This window comes from the organism of the source record quoted next, unplaced genomic scaffold (genome assembly GCF_019419815.1).
Source record: "Pyrus x bretschneideri cultivar Hongxiangsu unplaced genomic scaffold, Pyrus_bretschneideri_v1 Contig17, whole genome shotgun sequence".
NCBI lineage: Eukaryota > Viridiplantae > Streptophyta > Magnoliopsida > Rosales > Rosaceae > Pyrus > Pyrus x bretschneideri.
Genome location: NW_025999468.1, coordinates 6,146,763 through 6,167,647, shown reverse-complemented (window position 1 = coordinate 6,167,647; position 20,885 = coordinate 6,146,763). Strand labels below are relative to the sequence as shown.

Sequence of the window (20,885 nt, the reverse complement as noted above, 5' to 3'; positions counted from 1 at the left end):
CTTCGATTTGTATGTATGTAACTGAATAGGACTGAGTTATATATATCAAACGATCCGGAGTTACAACCAAACTGTAAGAATATTGCAAAGGACTTTTTGAACGTAACATATACAAACCAAACTGTGACATACATACCTCATTTTACCGGAAGTCCCAGAAACAAAAAATACTATGTTGCTCGCGAAACCGAAGAGATTTTTTCACGGTGTTTGTTTAACCTCTGTATTGTTGCTGACCGATATACCTCTACTCTCCTTGCAAACTCGGAAATATGCAAAACAACGAATGTATTCGCAAATTTGTACATTTCTTGCTCGGTAGAAACTCTGTCTTTTACGTTACTCCGGATTGTTTGCGCGACTCAAAAGTTCGAGACCTTCAGTTCTGCAGTTCATAATCCGACGGAATACTTCCCTGATTTGGCGTTCCAGCGGATCCAGTCCATTCTTAAAACTTTCACAAATCGATGCTAGCTCCTGCAGTTCTTGTTCGACTTCCACTTTCTGTTCCTCTGTTAACGGGAACTGAACCAGATCCATCAAGTCTGTCATGTGGCGGGCACATCTCTCGACATGATAAATCTCCCTCAGCAACCCGTGAGAGTTCTGGCGCTCTCGCTTCTTAGATTCCTCTATTATCCGTTCGTGAAGTGAGGATAACGGGATGCCCCAGGAGTACTGCGGCGGGATCGAAAAATGAGTGCTGATACCTCGATCCTGACATGGGATCGCAGCCACAAGAGACAACAAAACAAACGTGATAACACAACTCATTGTGAAAACAGACCCTGCAAGCCCATTCGTTGCAATAACCTCGTTTCCACGAGGTGCTACCAAGTTGCTTGCAATTGACTGAAGCTGCTTAGCTGCGGACCAAGAATGGGATATGCTCCACGAGTGAGAGCGGGAATGCCCAGTTGGATTCCCAGATGAGTGTTGCCGACGGCGAGCATCCTTTCTTGTGTTATTGTTACGCCCAAAAGACCAGTTGCGGTGGGAAAAAACAGACCCAGAGTCTCTCTCACCAAGCATTTCAAGTGCCAAATCCACCAAAGCCTTTCTTGCTCGACGGAACTGGCCCTCAGAGAATGCCCTCTGGCGAGACTCCAAGGCACACAGAACGATCTCTAAATGCTTATGCCACGCACGAATCTTGTCAATCCCATCGCGAGCAGCATTGCAAATGTCAAGTGCCTTCAAGCTCCTATCCAAGTACTCATCCGCCCAATGGTCCAACGGCGGTTTAGAAACCTGCACCTTGTTTTTCAACAATAAAACCCTGAACTCGTCTTGGCAGCTAACAAAAACATCCAAAAGTTTCCTAATCCACGCAATGGAGAGCAATTCATCAGCACCAACAGCTGACAAGTCATGAAACAGGTCCGTAACAAGTTTTTGAAAAGATTGAACCTCTAATTCCAGCTCACTCAACTCCTGATTAGCTTCTTCTGATTGAAATGGCTCTCGCCGGCTCCAAATCGAGCGACCAATCGAAGTCAACGGCGAAGAAGAACCCGGATTGTGCGTCGAAGGCATGGTGACACTGCCACAATATTCCAACACCAAACCCCACTGAATACTCACAAAACTCACAGATTTCACAAAACCAACATAACCCCACCTCCAATTCAGCTAAATTCGATGCACCAAACCGCGAAAAATCGACAACATTTCAAAATCCACCTACAATTCATTCAGGTTTATCAGCTAAAAAACTCGCGAATTTAAGCTTTGTTCTTCCACCCTTACTCAAAACAACCGAATGCAAAGAATTTGAAACCCTAACACAAAATCGAAGAACAAACCCACCTCTACAATGCAATAACACGAAAAACCCAGATCCAGAAAATCCCAGGAGGCAAAGGATCGAAATTTTAAATTCTGAGAAGAAGTGAGAGAAAAGAAAAGTACCTTTGGTTTTGCTTGGAAGGGAGGCTCAGAACTCAGAAGCTCAACTCTCAACGCTCTCCAGGAATGTTTTTGTTGAGAATAATTGAAGACAGACAGGCAGACATGTGCGCGCCTGCTGAATCACTGACTCGGACTCGGACAAACAATATAAACAGTGGATCTTCAGAGCTCAGCCCTCTCGCTTCGCTTCCTTCGAAAGCCAAAATCGAGGAGCGACAGATACGGAAATATATTTTAAGAACAAAACAAAAGGAAAATTTGACAAGTCGACCACGTGTCTGAAAAATCATAAGTATTTTTGAAATGTTACGTACGCATGTTGTGTAATGCAGGTATTATATACGAATTTGCTGATTACGAATGCAAGTGATAATTCGACATGTATTTCACGAATTGTCAAAATACGCTTTTGAAAGGTTTATTTTTAGCTACATTAGTTGGAATTTGATTTCAATCTCATTTTATTTCTGAAACTCAAAAGCCGACATTTTACCCCCTGAAACTCGATTTTGATTCAACTTTGTTCCCTGAAACTTAAAAATCGATATTTTACTCTATAAAACTTGATTTTGATCCACTAAACTTATAATGATTAAGTTGAGTGTGATCCTAGTTGATAGAAGTATATGCAGCTTGTGTTCTTTGGGCGATTATCACGTTGATTTGTTTAATTAGCCGTTTAAGTGGAAGAGACGAGATAGACGACGCAATTTAGAGTTTATGATTTTTAGGTAGCTAACTCAGATTAGGATTCTCTCTTTTTCAAATTTCTCTCCTTATTTGAACGGTCACGATTAAATTATGTCAACATCTGTGTTGACTTCTTTATAAAGAAACAAAGAAAAAAAAAAAAAAAAAAAGAGTGAGAGAGGAGGGAAGCAACGAGTAGAAGATTTGGAGTGGAGAGAATCTTATTCCAGCTAACTCGGTTGCTAGTTAGGCCTGTGAATGGGCCAAGAGTTATGGAGTTATTGCTCCCCATCAGGTTACCATGATGAGTTGCTTGTTTAATTAGCGATTCGTTTGGAATTACTTCTAGAATGGTTAAATGTATTTTTTTTTTTTTTTTGTGAAAATGTTTTTGAAATCGATCTTTAGTAAAAATACAAGTGAATCACAGAAATATACTTAAAGTGCTTCCTACTAAAAGCGCATAACTGGTGCTTCTTGCAGGAAAAGTATTTTCGAAACCTTATAAGATTTTGTTTAAAATCACTCTCAGTCAATTTAAAAACACTTTCAAACGAACCATATATCGTGTTAAGTTTAAAAGACTTCTTACGATGGCCCGTAATTTGAGCTGTCACATGACATACCTCATTAAGTCTTTCTTGCATAATTGGTGCTTTTTGCAAGAAAAACATTTTTGAAATCCAGTAATATTTTCTTTAAAATCACTTTCAAGTGAGACATTATACCAAAGCGTACCTTTCCGTGTAGATTTGAGAATCAAAATGGTCAATAACGGCCTCCTCGAATCCCATAGGATAATTTTTGTAAAATATTGGGTTTTTAATATGGGTTGAAACATCCATAAATAAAAACTTAATTCAATTAATTAAAACAGATAATAATATTGGGTTTTTTAATTTGGTCGAATTGAGTTGGATATGATTTTCCACTAAAATTATTTGCCAAATCATGCATGCAATGCAGAGCTGTGAAAAATTGATTGTTTGACAAAATTTAAAAGGAAATTGGCATTTAATTGTGAAAATTATATGCCAACGAATGCAATGTAGTTGACAGCCTACCAAAACTACACCTTATATCATCACTACCAGAATGCCATCCCTCCCAATGACATGATTGTGACATCCACCACCTTCAAAGGGGTCATGGGCAACCAGTGACCACCCGTCGCCTTTCGCCACCACATAATAACGCGAGCTAAGCCACATCCGAAATATTATATGGGGACCAATGTAAGACTCTTTTACCTTTACATTCTCAAACGCCCCTCTCACGTGTGACGAAATTTTAAGCCAAACATGTGGCTGTTAGGCTTCACACGCAGGACAAACTACTCTGATACCATGAAGAAAGCTGAGGTTCCACCATAAAACTAATTGACAATATAAGTAGACGACCAATCTCTTATAAACCCTCGCAAGGTTTCTCCATAAACTCTTCTATCTTCACATTCTCACAGCCAATCGGGTTGGCAAAATCATAGCATAACTAAACGTTTGACAGCGAAGAAAACACGAAACAACAGACCAGAAGGCGGGAGACAATTTATAAACTAATTGGCAGAAACTCAAGGCAACATTAAAGATCTGAGATTAAAATGCTGTTACACCTTTTGTTATTAGGGTAGCAATTGAGTTCTTGAACAAAACAGACAATTTCCTACCCTAACGCAAACGCAAACAAGAGCGGGTAAAAAGTGAAGATAAAGGCGAGAAAGAGAGTGATTGTCAACGGTGTTTTCTGCTTACCACCGTCCACTTACTCTCTTCTATTCACAAGCCAATTTCGTGTCAAAGCTGCTCAAGCAGATCGCGAAAGCCTGAAATGCAGATAAAGGATAGCGATAATCCATCGTGAACATATCTTTACCAACCTTGCCAAACTGCAAGAGTATCTTGTCGTGCTCTGGCGGCGCTGGCTGTGATGGAGTAGGTGCACCAGCAGCAGGCTGAGTAGCAGCAATCAACTGAAAGTTCTTAACAGAAGCAACAGTTACCCTGCCTCGGAAGTTCAGGCACCAACACTGTAATTGTTCATGCCATCGTGGGGGTTTGTTTTTCAAAACCAAGGGTCTTGTCTTGCCATCCTCATCATCTCGGGGTACATCAATTTCAGAAAACCGTGTACTGCTGAATTCTACTGAGTGGTCAAGAGACTTTGAGAAAGAGATACTTCGGAATGAGTCTTCCAGGGCTCGGGTAAGGAGTTCTGGTTGGCCAGGGACAGTACCTCCTGCATCAAGAGATGAGACCGGGATAGAATGCATGATGCAATGCATCCTTCTAGGACCGCGAGTGCCCAACACATTTAGCTCATATGTTATCTGAGCAATGTTATAGCTGCCAGTCGGGACTTTTGGTGAGACTTTTTTGGAATTAAATCTACGGCTTGACCGCCCTGGTGGGGGAACATGTTCAGAAGTGTATGCAGGCTGCGTATCATATACAATGAATTTTGTGCCAAGAAAGTTTGACCTGGGAAAAGAAACAAAACTTGAATACTTCAAAACAACATTTTCTATCAGCTGTAAACGCCAGTAAAATAATAGATGATTAATCACTACGAGATCAACTATTCTTGTCTTGTAAGTCCATCGTGTCATAGTCATCCCTAATAGAACTAAATAATAGAAGACACATCTAACCATGCTTTACATTAATTCATCTCGGCACATCACAACGGAATGATTTCATAACAACAAATATACCATGTTAAGGCCTCACTTCCATATGCATGCATCCATTCCCCTACACAGAGCGCGATATTTGTCTTCTGAATAGAAAAAATTGTTTGCACTACTAAGAGAGGTTGTACCAAATCTATTCATTCTATCTGGCAAAGCTTCCTTTGAAGGAAGAATGTCAATGGAGTTCCATAGTAAGCAAAACGAGCTCTTTGAAAGAAAAGAAAAACTAACTAATAATAAGAGGATTAGAATAAATAGATATCATACCAACTGTTCGTTTGAGAAATGAGAAAAACTATATGTTACTTTAATCGTGTATGCTTGTGAATTGTAAATAGGCTTCCGGTGTCTTTGCGTCAAGTTCTTACCTTAACTTTCCAATGTAACTGCTGCTTGATCTAGAGATGTTGTCAGCATCCATAGAGATAACATATTCTGTACAAGTAGTTCTTCGAGTCCTCTTTGCAGAAAGAAGGAATTTCCCATTCTCAACTAGCAAAGCTGCAGAATTGCAGACATAACAGAATGGTGAACCATTTATGGGCCTAATCTCGAGAATGCCAGCATAACTATTCATTACAAAAAATAGTAAACATAATCTAAGAATCTTGAAAGCACCTCTAAAATATGTTGAAATAGCATATGACCCATGATTTCTTGGACACTTCTAGTGGAATCAATGTCTGACATAAAGGCGGTGCATGTGTACGCCAGTATTTAACTTATCTATTAATTTTGCAGACCTTTAAGTTGTTGCATGTTTCATACTGCTGTAGTACCTATTGTAATTTTCCATGCTAAAAAGACCAAAACATGCATTGAGATGCATTATAAACGTCCAACTATATTCCTGATCTAGAAGTTTGCTATTGTTATTGACACTACGCTATGTGAGGGACTTACAAATCCTGAGGGATTGAGGCCAAGCTAGTAAAGAATGGATTACAAAATGTTAGATAAGCAAATTAAAAATGCACCACATGAGCATCACAAAGGCATGTTACAGGGATTTGCCGATGACTACTTCGACGGAGTCATTTCTACATACCTTTGTATTGGTCATGTAGTGCATTTCGAATCCCTCCTATATAATGTTTGTAGTGTATTTCTTCCTCACTTGGCCTAAATCCCTTGGGACTTGGAAGGCCCTCACCCAAACATACCATTAGGGTTTGCCATTATTATGTTATAATGAAATAAAAGAAAACATTACAAAAAATGTAATACCTAAAGTAACATTTTTACACACTATAAGTTTCTAACCATGTAAAACCTTAACAAACTAAAGCTTTTTCACACCACACCACACCATTACTCAAGCCACCTTTAAATCAACTTTACATTCATGTATTAATGCTATCACCACTATTAACTTCTTTTCGCTGATGAAATCGGGTTGCAAACTATTATACTGAACACATGAAACGGGAATAGAAACATTAGATATTCTCTTAGCTACATTACAACCAAGAAACCCATAAACTTTTGCTAATGAATAACATTAGTATCATATGAAAAGAATACAAAACAAATAGTAGGAAAGTTCAATTGACATTCTCAAGATCTACAAAATTTGAGAGTTGGACGATAAAATTCCAGATAGAGCTTGACATGCTCAGCATCAATAACAACTGGTCAGTCAGCTGTAGACTGCCTTCGTTGCCCAAAAGGCTGTTGGTAAAGATGACGCCTAGTGTGAGTCAGTAAATGATTTGGTATTCCCTGGACTGAACTTTTCCCACCCTTGTGTGATTTAAATAGGTAAGCAGTAGCAACTATGCAAGTGATTTAGAGACATCAGAATATAAACAGTTCCACTTTTAAACCTATGTTGACGGGCAGCAGAACCAAAATATTTCATTGTGCACGATAATTGTACAACAACAAACAATTCCAATAAAGCTCCTATACCAAGTCCTCTCTTGGATTATCTCAAGACGGTTTATTAAATTTTAACTCTTCTTCTCACTCTAAGTGTGGGTTCTCTTTCAAACTAACTGGTGAATAATCGGATTGTGAAATGAGGAAGGAAATGGGTGTTATAATATAGGTTTTGAGAAGAGGGTTGGATCATCGTGAACACTCATTCTGACTATGATTGTCCTTTACTTAATATAGGTTCATTTGGAATGCGAAGACTCTTCATGAATATTCCGCATTCATCTACACCAAATGCCTACTATCCAATTAAATTCATCCTCCACTGAAGGAAGGAAAGGCTATCTCAATCAATATGAAGCTAGAAAACTTACCAAAGGATATAGACTTGATAGATTAGTTTTAACATTTCAGCATAGTTCTTTCACAACCACAAGGTATTGCAAGTCAACCAGAATTAATTAAGAACTCCTACATTTCATAACAAGACTACTTGAAGCTAAAAACTTCGTAAACATTCACATATATGCTAGATGAGGCAGTTTAACTAAAACAGACTAGCAGACCAATGGAAATTCAATAATTGACAAACATTAAATGAGATATTTTTGTTTAGTCTGAAAATGTGATATTCATTGATAAATAAACACGGATTCAGTGATAGCAATAAATAAAATGTGACTCATATTGAGAAATATTTGATCGAAGAAATGGGTTGACAGGCTACTAGAGGGAACAATCAAACACAATCAAATGGTTGGAAAAGACGCTCACCAGGGCTAAGACACAGAAATAGATGATATGTTAAATTGGATTTATCCCTTTTAATGAAGCATTGAACGAGTCCATCCCGTGAACCTGGCTGAAAAACCAAACAAAATAATTATTTGTTAAGTGTTGCTCTCAAGATACTATGATGTAGCTGCGGTAAGAAAAATTATCATTACAATCTCCATGCACCATACACAAAAACTCTGTAACTTTGATTTCTGTAACTTTGATTTCATTATAAACTTCAGGAAGCAAAAATTGTTTCCACGCAAAATCATGGTGCACATCACACTAAATGAATTAAAAGGAAAAACCTGCTTCAGCGACACAGGAAAAGTAAGCTTCCCGCAGATCTCAGGCTTCTTAACGATTTCTTTGCACATAATCCTCCAAGAACGGCAAACTGAGGCACATGCAACAACGTGCTTTCGAGAAGGCCACGTGCTCTCACTCTCCTCCAGCCTCCTAATTACATCATATAATAGTTCTGCGGGGAGGCTAGCCCAACGACTGTTCTGAACAATGAGAGGCTGGTCATGTAAATCATTTAACGAGCCATGAGATTTTCCTCTATGATGGCTCGTCAGCCGGACTTCAAAACCCCGTCTAGATAAGCTCCCAAAGCCATCCCTAACATCACGAACTATGCTACGGAATGACATTCTTGTGGTGGTAAACCGTACCAAAAACAATTGTGTATCTTCTTCAAATCTTCTGATTTCCACAGCTTGTGCATATGGCTGCCCACAAATGGAAAGTGAATCAATTGCCACCTACAATCTTCTTAACAGAGAATAAAACATAACATGATACAGAAAAGGTAACTAAAATCGAAGAGAAAAAAAAAGTAGGAAAGGCACATTCATATGGGCTATAAAGTAGCATAAAGAACCAAACTTTAGTAACATAAGTTTTTGGAACTGCAAACCCTAATTTGAACCCAAAAAAGCTCGTAACGATCCATGAGCCATATAAGCTAAGAATGTGCATAGCAACCATCAACAAAGAATAAAAAAAATGATATACTTGACTGTAAACATGTAAGTTTAGAAACAAATACCGGCGTTAGAAGAACCGGTTGACTTCATACAATCGAAATTCAATCACAAGTTCACAGTGGAGAAAGAAATGCAAGGTTGCAAAAGATCATATTTTGAAAAACAGCATAACCGGAAAACGGATTCTTACAGCAATTGATCATAAACAAACCATGAACTACAAAACTACTAAATCATTTCTACATCATCGACTTCGAGAGTAAACAAGTGCAGGCTCAAAATTTAGACTCAACCTTTGACAACAATTACCTTGTCATAATTTGTTCAATACAACTTTTTTGCAACAGAAACATATCATGGTACTTACCAGTTGACCAAAACCCCCAAATTATCCGAGAGCTTAAGCTGGTCAAAGCTGCTCCATGGCTTAATCACAAAAAGTCAAAGATCTGCAAGCAACAAGAACACATCAGAATTACAAAAGCACAAAACTTGAACAGCTTACACTTAAAGTTAAACCCTGTGATTTTCCTGGGCATTTAACCCAGGTGAAAAAAACCCATAAATTGTTACAAATGTTAACAGAAAAACCAAACAAATAACAGATCTGCACCTCAGACATCAGCTGACCAAAGACAACCTCAAACAACAATCAGACAACCTTCTCCTCTGTTTTTGTTTTTCTGGGTTGGTCTGCAAAACACAAAGAGAGGAAGCAGAGCAGAAGAAAAGGAAGAAAAAGGAGGTCAGGTCAGAAAAGCAGAAAAACCATTGTTACTCTCTCTCTTAATATTTGGGCTCCAAAGCCCACATTAAATTGAGTTCACGAACCAGAAGTAAGAAAAGGGAGAGACAGTTTTCTTTTTCTTTTATCTTTTTATCTTCTTCTTTTTTTTTTGGTTGGGTATTTTAATTTTATATTAAATGGAATTTTCCTGTAATCTGTATACTTTTGGAGTGGAATTTTATGTTCCCACTCGCCGAAGATGAAGACCAAATGGGGTGTTTGACTTTCTCTTTTTCTCTCCCTACTCGCTGACGACTGACGGAGGAGCGGAACCCGGAACAAGTTCTACAGTGTTTGGGGAAAAAGAAAACGATTTGCAGAAAAAGAAAAATAATGAAAATGATTTGAAAGTTTTGAGTTTTAACAAAAATAATAAAATTAAATAGTACCAGTATTGACTTTTTAATGTAAAAATATGATTTTTCGTTAAAATAAACAATATCGATATTTTTTCGTTAAAGTTCCCAAAGAAAAATGGTGCACCACAAAGAAACCCCATGTGGCCTATATCTTTTCATTCCTTTTTCTCTCTTATTTATTTCACATAGCGGTGTATCAGTACCACAAACAAAACGATTTGTAAAAAGAAAAAATGGTGTGCAAAAATCGCTTTTTAACAAATTTGACAACAAGATTCCAAAAACACCACAAATGTGTCCACAAGATTATATAGAAAAAAAATTGAATTCAATGAGGCAACAAAAGCAAAGAGTTCTATCAACGAGGGTTAGCTCAGTTAGAAAGATTTTGTCTTGTGTGTCATTACATTAGGGTTTGAGTTTTGTTGCCAGCAATTCTCGTAATTGCGCAATATGTAAATTCCTACATAAATTTATAACAGCTATTAGTTGTCACATGTAAGTTATTCCAGCTCGCAGTTGTAGATATGTCCTAGTATTGGTGGTGATAAAAAAAAAAAAAAAAAAAAAAAAAAAACCAATTGTGCATATATTGCAACAAACTCCTTCAAATGCGATACAATTTGATTTAAGAAAGTAGCCCCCGAGTTTGTCCATCGTCAATCATTTTGGTTATTCCGGAAAAAATCTCCGTTGAGTAAGAACCAAAATGACAAAAATATCCTTAATTTTAATAAATAATGAGCCAAAATGTTTTGACAAAAAATGAGGATATTTTTGTCATTTTCCATTATTTAATAGAGATTTTTCACAAAATGACCAAAATAGTTGACGGTGAACAAACTCAAGGACCACTTATATCGATTTTAAATCTCATGAATCAAAGTGAAAAGTTATGCCAATCTCAATGACCATTTTGATTAAAAATCTATTGAGAAATTATCAAAGAAGAGGTAAGGAAGAAAGTATGAGCATGATTCAGACTAAAGTAGTTTCGTTGTTCAAACAATAACTCGCATAGTTTCCAAAGTAGAGTTGTTTTCATTTACTGGCTTAGGTATATCCAGTACCATAAGTTACATATTATTTCTTCATGTGGTCGTCAATTTTTTTCACCATTTTTAATGGAAAATTCTGCTCAACTTGAGAATCTGCATATACATGGAAAACAAAATTAGTGGAACGGTGCTATTCATATACTCATTTTTTACTTCACACACATGTCTCTTAATAACCGACCGTCAATAAATTGAAGAAGATGAATAGACAAAAGTTAATAAGGTTGTGTGAGAAGTGAAAATGGAAATTCTGCTCAACTTGAGATTCTGCACATACATGGAAAACAAAATTAGTAGCGTAGTGCTATCTACACACATACATGGAAAACAAAATTAGTAGCGTAGTGCTATCTACACACCCTTTTTACTCATGACACACATCTCTTTGTTTTTGGCCGTCCGATCGTATGAATTGAAGAAGATTAATAAACAAAATCTAATAAAAGTAGAGATAAAATGAGTGTGTGAATATCAATATTTAATTAGTATACGCCTATGCTGGAGTCAAGAACCAGCCCATTGAACACGACTAGTTCCATAATCCATTCCAATGTGATATGGAGAAGGCGTGTAATGGAGATATTTTTTAATATACTCGGAACAAAAAACGGTACACTAGAAATGAAGAGTCATTAGAAAAATATATAAACTATGTCATTTAGTTATAACATAATACCTGATGTGATTTACAACTTTGTATATATTTTGAATACACATAAAAATTTCTCACTTGTAATGTGTAATTGTGTAGGGTGGTGGGGTTTACCTAGACCGGGAACTTGCGATCACAATGTTGAATTTTTTTTTTAATCAATTGTGGACAAGATTCATTAAAGAAAGTCCAAATACATGAATTATAGCGTTTCATAAATCTCGATGCATACACGAACACACAAGAATCACCAAATTAACAAATGAATTACTACGTACAAATTACAAATAATAATGAGCAATTGAGTGTGTTAGCAATAGACTATCGTCGCAGATGTGTGTTATGGCAGTTGAAGTGTTTTTATAAAATTCGTCTTCGTCTCCTTTTCCTTAAAATAGAGTAATTTAGACTATTGCATTGACAAAAGAAATTATTTTATGTTTCCTCAATCCAGTCAAAATTAAATTAAACGATAAATCTAACATGAAACCAATGCACTAATCCTCCGATTCACTAACTAAATGCCACAATTTGCTAATATACAATCTAAACTCGTTAAAACACAGATAATTTAAATCAGAAAGTCTAAGTCCAAACTAATTAATCATAATTTTATAAATTAAAAAGTAATTAAGTAGCTAGAAAAAGTACTGTCGCTTTGGACACAGCCAGTGCTGCAAGCAGCATAGCAGCCAATATCAGCAGATTCTACAACGACGTTCTCCATACCAGAGAAGATGACGCACAAAACCAACACTACGTCGACGTTCTTCATCATCAACATGACCATCTTCCTTCTCTGCTTTCTGCGACTGAACGGTGATCTAGTTCTTGACTTCTGGTCATTGGTCGGTTGGTTTCCTAATTTAAAACAAGTCACCAGTGGTTACAAACTGCCATGACCTTGCAATGGAAATACGCAAAAGCCACTAGGGCAGTAGGCCATTTTTGACTATCACGAATTGTAGGAACTAGGAAAGCCACCCTACACGTGTGTGATCGCATCATGATAGGTTGATAACAATTTTAATTATTCGTTCAATAAAACTATTTTAATTATCAAGATAAAATACGAAAATCACTTATCAGAAAAAGAAAAAGGAAAAAAAAAAACGAATCATCACCATTTATTTCAAGATTACATATATAGTTTTCGTTTTTTCAGAGAAAATAGTAAACTATATATTTTATATTTCGGTTACAAAGTACATGGTTCGAAAAGTTGACTTCTCTATTTCCTTTTTTGATCTTGTGTACACTTTTATTTCCTTTCTTCATGTCACTTTTGTTCGTTCGTGACATGAGATGTAGGAAATATCTGCAGCCTTCCTCGAATTTTCATACGCAGCATTTTAGGCTTAAAGTTTAATTCTGTATTCATGCCTGAAAGTCCAACAACTAAACATTCCTGCAAACGAAGAAAACAAAAAACTATAACGGCAGATAGTTATATATATATATATATATATATATATATATATATATATATATATAATGGGAAAATACCAGATTTATGATGATCTAAGAGTTGATGAAATTGAGGTTCCACCATAAAACCAATTGACAATATGGATAGTAGCCCAAGATCATATAAGCACATAGCAAACATTGTCCCTTACCAATGTGAGACAACTCTCAACACGCTCTCGCACGTGTGGTGGATTTTCAAGCCTACACGTGGACAACAATTGGGTGACGTGGAACATCTGTGGCCGTTGGCCTTTTCACACGTGGACAACCTTACTCTGATACCATGATAAAATTGAGGTTCCACCATAAAATCAATTGGCAATATGGGAAGTAGCCCAAGATCATATAATATAAGCATATAGCAAACCTTGTTTCTCATCGATGTGTGACAACTCTCAACAAGAGTGATGTTTTTCTTGTAAAACTGACAATGAGAAGGTAATACCGATATATCAAGTGATATATAAAAGGGATGTTGTGGTTTATATACGAATTCTAAGAAATTTTTTAGTTTAGGTGTCAATAAAAAAATCAGCCAAAACAATTTTATAAATACTATTATAAATCAACCTTCCCACGATTGCCACTTAATTAGTCATGCCACAATTTTCGACCGGCCCACTTTTTCTCGAGACAGTTCGATTAAATTTTTTAGCGATCGACTGATTAATTTTTCGGTCTCAATATCACTGTCTATTAGTGACTAAAAAAATGTAAGTGATGAATTTTGATAAATTCTCTAATTGTATTGTATATACATGTAAAATACAATAAACACACTGCAACAAAGCATAATTGAAGATGAACAAGTTGCACCTATTTTATTGTATGCACTAATGTTATGCTCTCAATTGATGTGATAATAAGGGGGTTGAACCCCGAGTGTGTCCCCAAGTAAGGAGGTTGTTGTAGTGACGTGTAGGATAATTTTTCGTGTTCAAGTAGCATCGAGATTTTCATTTCAAATTTATTCACTTCTTTAATTTATTACCTATGACTTTGTCATTATTTTGGTGATATGTTACGTTATCAAGTTGGTGATGGCCACCATATCTCTCCTCCTAGTTTGATGTCTATCAGGGTCGGAATGTGTCAAATACTTCATCATGCCGACTTCTCCAAGTAAAGTTATGTGTTTTGATTAACATGGAAACTGATGAAGTTTAATAATTTGCAACAACCATACTAGAAAATCTTCTTGAACAATTAATAAACCAATATCGGAGTCAAAGGACTGGGAGGAGTAGAGGTGGAAGCTTCAGAACGTAACCACAAACACTTGGCCTGTTAAAGTATGACGGTGTGCAGCTGCTTAAAGTTCGGAATTCTTGATGGGCATATTCCTATTCGATTTTATCATTCCATGAAGCTTTTCTTGATTCACATATCAATCTTATATTTCTGTCATTCTACCAAAATCTCTAGTTTTGGTTGTAAACAAAAATTCTAGTTTTGTGTTGGCACGTACGCTCGTGCAGTATATGGCCTGTTTATATACGAAGCTAAGGCGATTAAGGAGTTACTAGGTTGGATTCATAAGGATAGCATATTATCACTTTTGTTTCTGTTGTTTATTAATCGATACGTAAAATAGTACACAACTGGAATCAGTATTCTTCCGATCCTCTTACTACGTCTCAACATCCCATTAATTATTATTATTTTGTAACTAGTTCATGCTCAATGTTTCCCTTGAGTCTGTTTATCGGAGGAGTTGAGATCGATGGAGCAGCGATATCGCAAATAGCAGCACTGTTAACTGGAGATGCTGCCATGTCAATGGAATGGGACTGATCTTCAAGCGGTGGCTGTTGTGTCTGTTGAGTCATCATTTTCATCTCCTTGCTTTTACCCCACAGCACCATGTATAATCCACACACAATTAGAATCCCTCCTAATATGCTGCAGTGCATAACAAAATACATACATAGAGACATTAAAAATCCAACTTCTCGTTCAGTTTTTTATTATTCTCCTTTTATAATTTGACCAGCACAAGGATAACAAAATAATCAATAATCATATAAATATACGCGTGTGAGTTTTGTGAACCCTCACTTGTGTGTCGTATATATTGACATAGAAGTTCTATGCACTCTTCAACAAGGATTAGTGAGCATGTTGAAGAAACTTCCGCCATTGGGGGTATAGCCACGTACCTTCCTAAATATAACTTTTCATTTAACAAGAAGGTCGCTGCTAGGGCTATCAGCAAAAGGCCAAGTGGGTTGAAAATTGACACAAACAGTGGCCCTCGCATTCGTACACACCATGCGGTTAGAGTCAGTACCAATCCAGTAGTAACGACTCCCTACATCACAAAACACAGGTGTGGAATACAATTTAGTTGTCAGCTCAACCTAGCCTGACACACTGGTACATGCATGCATGCATGGTGCGAAGAAATAAGTGCTTATAGCTGACAAAGTTAACGTGGCTTTTCACTTAATAAAAGATAGCAAGGAATATTGTAATGGGAGATTAGTCATATTTACCGAATACACAGCAGTAAAAAGTTTGATATCCCAGCCCAACTTCCACTGACTCCAATCCCTCTCCTTGCAAAGGGCAAAAGCCACAGACTGGATTGATGCCATGACAGACATCAGAGCCGTACTTGAGTATTGGCAAGGGTATTTCTTAGTCATTTTCGTCTGTATATACCAAGTTTTATTAAAACACAAAATTAAACAAATCACATGCATTAATTTACGCATGCACGGCTACTATTATATAGATATACATAATATATACTAATTAATTAATAAATTTGAACCTGAAATATCAACCAGGATGCAAAGGAGGTGCTACTGCAAAGTGCCAAGAAGGAGCCCAACGATTGAGTGCGAGTGTGTCTGTGCAATGAAGCAACGCGACTGTTTTCATGTGAATAGTTACGTAAAAGATTAACGTGTGTTGACCAGATGCCAATATGTTTGCCTTTGTAGAAGGTGAAGAGCATTGTCCCTCCTATACACAAGAGTGTCCCCACAACTTTTGCCCTACCTGTATGTGTCCCAAGTGCTAACCTCTCAATTCTGAGATTTAATTTTTACCAAAATTTTCATTTTAGTCAAGTTAAATGAGTTTTTTCAGAAATAATTCATGATTGAGCCACATTCGAAAATCTAAAGTTGCGGTTTAATTACTTCTGTGTACAAGTACCTAAAACATAGTGCTATAATGAAGGTGATGACTGGAACAAGATTGCTGCAGGCTACAACATACGTTGCTGATGTTAAGGCTAAGCTCTCTATGTAAAAGTTTTGTGTCAATGTTGCCCTGCAAATAATTCAACATATATAAAGGTGTTAATTTGTACATTTCTTTAAAATAACAAAATAAAAATAAAAAACTCAAGGGACAATAAAAAAAAAAGTAGATAATTGCAACAGAAGACGAAAATGAGAGTGCGAAAATCATGGCCTTATTTTTTTCTTTGAATGTTTTGGTTAGTACAAGTATGATCAGATGAGAAGTTACGATTGTGGGTGTTTGTAAAAAAAAACTAAAAAGCTAAGATTTTATAAAATTGGATTAAAAATGCATCGTTTTTGAAATACATTAGTTAATTAAAACACGTCAAAACTTAATGCTAGAAATTCTTGTTTATCTCGGAGGTACTTATATATACAAGAGCAAAAAAAAAAAAAAAAAAAAAAAACATACTAGGAAATAAATCCAATAAAACGATTGAGATATCTGATTCATAAAGAAACATAAAGAGAAATCAATAACTTTTGAATGCGTTTTAGCATTCTTACCCCAATAATCCGGAGATAAAACCATGAACAAGGATATCTAATGTAAGTTTGGGTCTGCTCTTCCTGTTAGTTTATGAGTTAAATAAGCATGATCGTTAGCTAAATGAACGAGAGAGAAAGAAATGAGAGAGAGAGAGAGAGAGACAGAGAGAAAGAGAGAGAGAAGACAGCGTTATCATATATCAATTTGGAAGAGATGATCATGATCGTTGATGAACCTTTCAAATGTAAGAGCAAGAGGAAGCATTAGGGCTGCAGAAAACAGGTTACGGTAGGCAATAAGGATGGTGAAATTCGTTCCAACCTCTGCTACTAGTTTGTAAAATATATTCATCCCTACATATGCCGTCTGAACCACCAGCATCATCATCACTGGCTTCAACCCTTGCACTGCACTAGTACTACAACACATCTGTTTCTGCGGCCCGTCGTATGATCTCTCTATCTAAGATATCCAGCTAGCCCACCAGAGTTTCAAATCCTGGCTACGTTTCCGAAAAGACAGTAATTAGAGTCGTGAGAACAAGCTTGCTAACGCTCTGTTATAAGTGTGAATTAGCTGGCAGATGCCTCAGTCGAACCCACTTGTACGGCTGAGAGAACCATGCAAGGTGAACTCCTTCTCAAAGATTACGCGTGTATTGTACCGTTGGGTAACAACTCTCTAGTTTTTAGTAGTTGCATATTAAAGCCTTCCGTAGGTTCATGTGATGGACGAATTCTCAATTTGTCCATTTTCCGATCTTAACATTTGAAAAGGTTTTTCTTTTTTTCTTTTCTTTTCTCTTTTTTTCTGGTAAAATCACAAAGCCAATTTCACTTCAACGTTGCTATAATAGGAAGTGACAATGATGTAGCTTTATTAAAAAAGAAAGAAAATACAATATGTTAAGGGAGACATAAAACCTAACCACCATATATATAAAAACAAAATCTCCAATAACCAATACAAGATATAAGAAGCCCAACAAAAGATAACCTATCTAAAGTGGTAGTGTGGAAACCCTACATAATGACGATGATAATATAGAAAAATGAAATCAAGAGGAGACTCCCACCGAACAAAACCAATAAAAGAGGAACCATGATTTGCAAGGCATTTGAAAAGGTTTCTTTAAATTGTATTTATTTAGTTTGAAAAAACCTTTCCAGACAAGTAATAATTTCAACACCCTTTGTTCAAATTTGGAAGGATGTATACTGCACTCAAAGTCCCATCTATAGGATTCAATTTAAACTAGTGAACGATAATAAATGGAAGCAAGTGACCCTTTATCACAGTGATGGAAAGGTGTTGCGCTTTTACATGATGACGTGAGTTTGAACCTTATTGGTGGCTAATCTAATATCTAATCTAACAAAATCTATTGTTTGACATAAAAAAAAAAAAAAACGATAATAAATCGAAATTGGGGGTTTTCTTTCTTTTTCACATTGTCTCTGGTGCGCATATAAAGATAGCTCTTGGAGTTTGATCTGGGAGACGTGCATAATCAGGTATATTGGGTATCGTGCTCAATGGTTTCCTTAATCTTGTTATTATGGATGACAACGGTTCGGTTTGGTGACGAAAATGTCATATGCATCCCGATAACTATGAAAATTAACCATATCTATAACTGCAAATTAACCATCGGGGATTATCCATAACCATACCCACTGGGTACCAAATTCCCCATTAATGGTTAATAGTTATATCTGTCTTTCTCAATACCAAAAATGTATTAGTTCAAGTGACCATTATTTTGGGACACGTACGAGCTACTGTTTTACCGTATTCTAGAAATACTCAACGAAACAAATGCGTAGGCGCAAGCAGAATCACATTTGGAGTTACGATGAAGATTTTACAGATTTACGAACGTGAAGGGCGAAAATGGCTCAAAAGTGGCTAACTCAAGACCAAGACAGCCACTTTTGAGCCGTTTTCCCTACAAACCACGACGAGTTAGCCATCGAAAAAGGTACCATTCTCTTCATCTTGTCGAGAAGTATGATTTTCGTTTTTGAATCACTTGATTTCGTTGAGTATTGAAGAAGTTATGAACATTTAAAGTTTACCCAGTTTCTGGTGAGCTTTCCAGTTTTCCCTTGGACCAGTCAACTTTGAGGTTATTTTTCGGCCATCTCCAGCAACCATTGGGCTTTCAAATAGGTATAATCTTATTCTACACTTTCATATCTTTATTTTGATATATTATGGATTGAATTTGGTTAAGAAACGATTGAGTTATGAAACTTTAAAAATTGCCCAAACTTCTGGTCAAGAGCTCTGGGACACTTAACGGAGTTTTTAACGAAATGACCAAAATGATGGATGGTGGACATTCTTAGGGACCACTTCTATTGATTTGAAATCTCAGGGACCAAAGTGATGAGTTATGCAAATCTTAAGGACCATTTTCTATATATCTAAATAGATCTTTATTATAATGCACCATAACATATCACTTATAACAAAATCATATATTTTAGTACTATTTACAAGAATGCCATATTTATTGTCTACAATGTAACCTCCACCATCAAAGTTTTAAAAATGTAACCATAAATTCATTATTAACAATCAGCGTCACATCCATCATCATTGTCTAAAAGCATGACATCATGTGCCTATTTTTTTATTTTGTTTTGATACGTATTCAACTTTGGAATATTGTATAACCAGTTTCATTGTCATACTTTTGAAAGCTCTCATAATGATATTGGGCGGAAAATGCACTAATTTAGGTCCAAAAATTATCTTGCCAAAGACTTGATTACTTTACGATGCATACCATGTGTTTGTTGAAAGGCCTTTGTGGGGATTTGCATTGTTTGGTTCAGTCGGTTGGTTCGATACGTTTGGTTATGTGTTGTAAATAACAATTAGGTACTTTGTACTAGTTTACATCCGATAGTTTCAATACAATCAATTTGTGATTTCAATTAGGTACATTTTATAGTTTAGGCCTGATCGATTAAGTATGATCAAATCGATACAGTTTGTATTTTCTAACATTTAGGTCATTAGGTCTAATAGATTCAATACGATCAATTTGGTATAGTTTATATTTTTATGTTTTAGTTCATTAGGTACGTTGATCGTTACTGTTTGTATGTTTAATGTTTAAGTTCATTAGGTAGGGTCAATTTGTACGGTTTGTATTTTTATATTTTAGTTTATTAGGTCCGATAATTTTTACATTATTACTCATTAAGCCTCATACGTTAGTTATGATTTGCAAACCTAATGCTTTTCAATTTTTTTTTTTTATGTTTGATTCCCTAAAGCAATTCTCCCTAAGGGTAATATAGACAAACTAAAAATACAATAAATTCATAAAAAAATAATTTATAAGGTGACGTGGACGAATCAAAGGACTATTTTTAGTTTTTCATCTTATACATGGTATTATTGAAAACATGATCTTTTCTAAGTACTAAAATAAAGTTTTCTATAAAAAAGAAAATATACAAGTTATGCCTTTTAATTTGAAGATACGCAATGGAGAGTGGGGAGAATTTAAAATTATTACATTAATTTAAGGGATGAAAGAGTTTCGAACATGGGACACTTGAGTAGAAACTCAACATCCTATCCGCTAGAATGTTGGACTACATACATGTATATGAATATTTATATACAATGTCGTCCAAAGATAATCAAAATTATAAATGCCTTTATCACTTGTTTTTCCTAGTTCAATTTAAAAGTCTCTTTTATGGACTATGATTCTCTCCCCTCCTCTTTCCATCTCCTTTCATCGCCTCCTCTCACATTCTCTTATTTTGTCTTTCTCTTGCTATAAAAAATTAATATAAGATGTTGACGTGGTTTAACTGTGACTGTTCAAATAGGAGGGGAGGGAAGAGGAG

The 20,885-nt window shown here is 36.1% G+C and overlaps 3 protein-coding genes across 3 annotated transcripts; all 3 read right to left on the bottom strand.

The window, feature by feature from the left end:
* Positions 1 to 18: 18 nt before the first annotated feature.
* On the bottom strand, positions 19 to 2,125 carry LOC103933342 (protein ROH1-like). Its single transcript, XM_009343031.3, has 2 exons — positions 1,912 to 2,125; positions 19 to 1,683 (listed from the first exon to the last, which is right to left on the bottom strand). The coding sequence occupies exon 2, from the start codon at positions 1,534 to 1,536 to the stop codon at positions 340 to 342; it is 1,197 nt and encodes a 398-aa protein (XP_009341306.2). The 5' UTR covers positions 1,537 to 1,683; positions 1,912 to 2,125; the 3' UTR covers positions 19 to 339.
* A 2,046-nt stretch (positions 2,126 to 4,171) lies between these two features.
* LOC103933344 (tubby-like F-box protein 8) lies at positions 4,172 to 9,832 on the bottom strand. Its single transcript, XM_009343032.2, has 6 exons — positions 9,551 to 9,832; positions 9,305 to 9,386; positions 8,254 to 8,679; positions 7,943 to 8,030; positions 5,659 to 5,791; positions 4,172 to 5,078 (listed from the first exon to the last, which is right to left on the bottom strand). The coding sequence occupies exons 3-6, from the start codon at positions 8,599 to 8,601 to the stop codon at positions 4,373 to 4,375; spliced, it is 1,275 nt and encodes a 424-aa protein (XP_009341307.2). The 5' UTR covers positions 8,602 to 8,679; positions 9,305 to 9,386; positions 9,551 to 9,832; the 3' UTR covers positions 4,172 to 4,372.
* A 5,089-nt stretch (positions 9,833 to 14,921) lies between these two features.
* LOC103933359 (WAT1-related protein At1g68170-like) lies at positions 14,922 to 17,499 on the bottom strand. Its single transcript, XM_009343046.3, has 7 exons — positions 17,246 to 17,499; positions 17,028 to 17,090; positions 16,429 to 16,545; positions 16,040 to 16,301; positions 15,759 to 15,917; positions 15,423 to 15,574; positions 14,922 to 15,165 (listed from the first exon to the last, which is right to left on the bottom strand). Exons 1-7 carry the CDS (start codon positions 17,437 to 17,439, stop codon positions 14,922 to 14,924), a joined length of 1,191 nt encoding a protein of 396 aa, XP_009341321.2. The 5' UTR covers positions 17,440 to 17,499.
* Between the last annotated feature and the right edge of the window lie 3,386 nt (positions 17,500 to 20,885).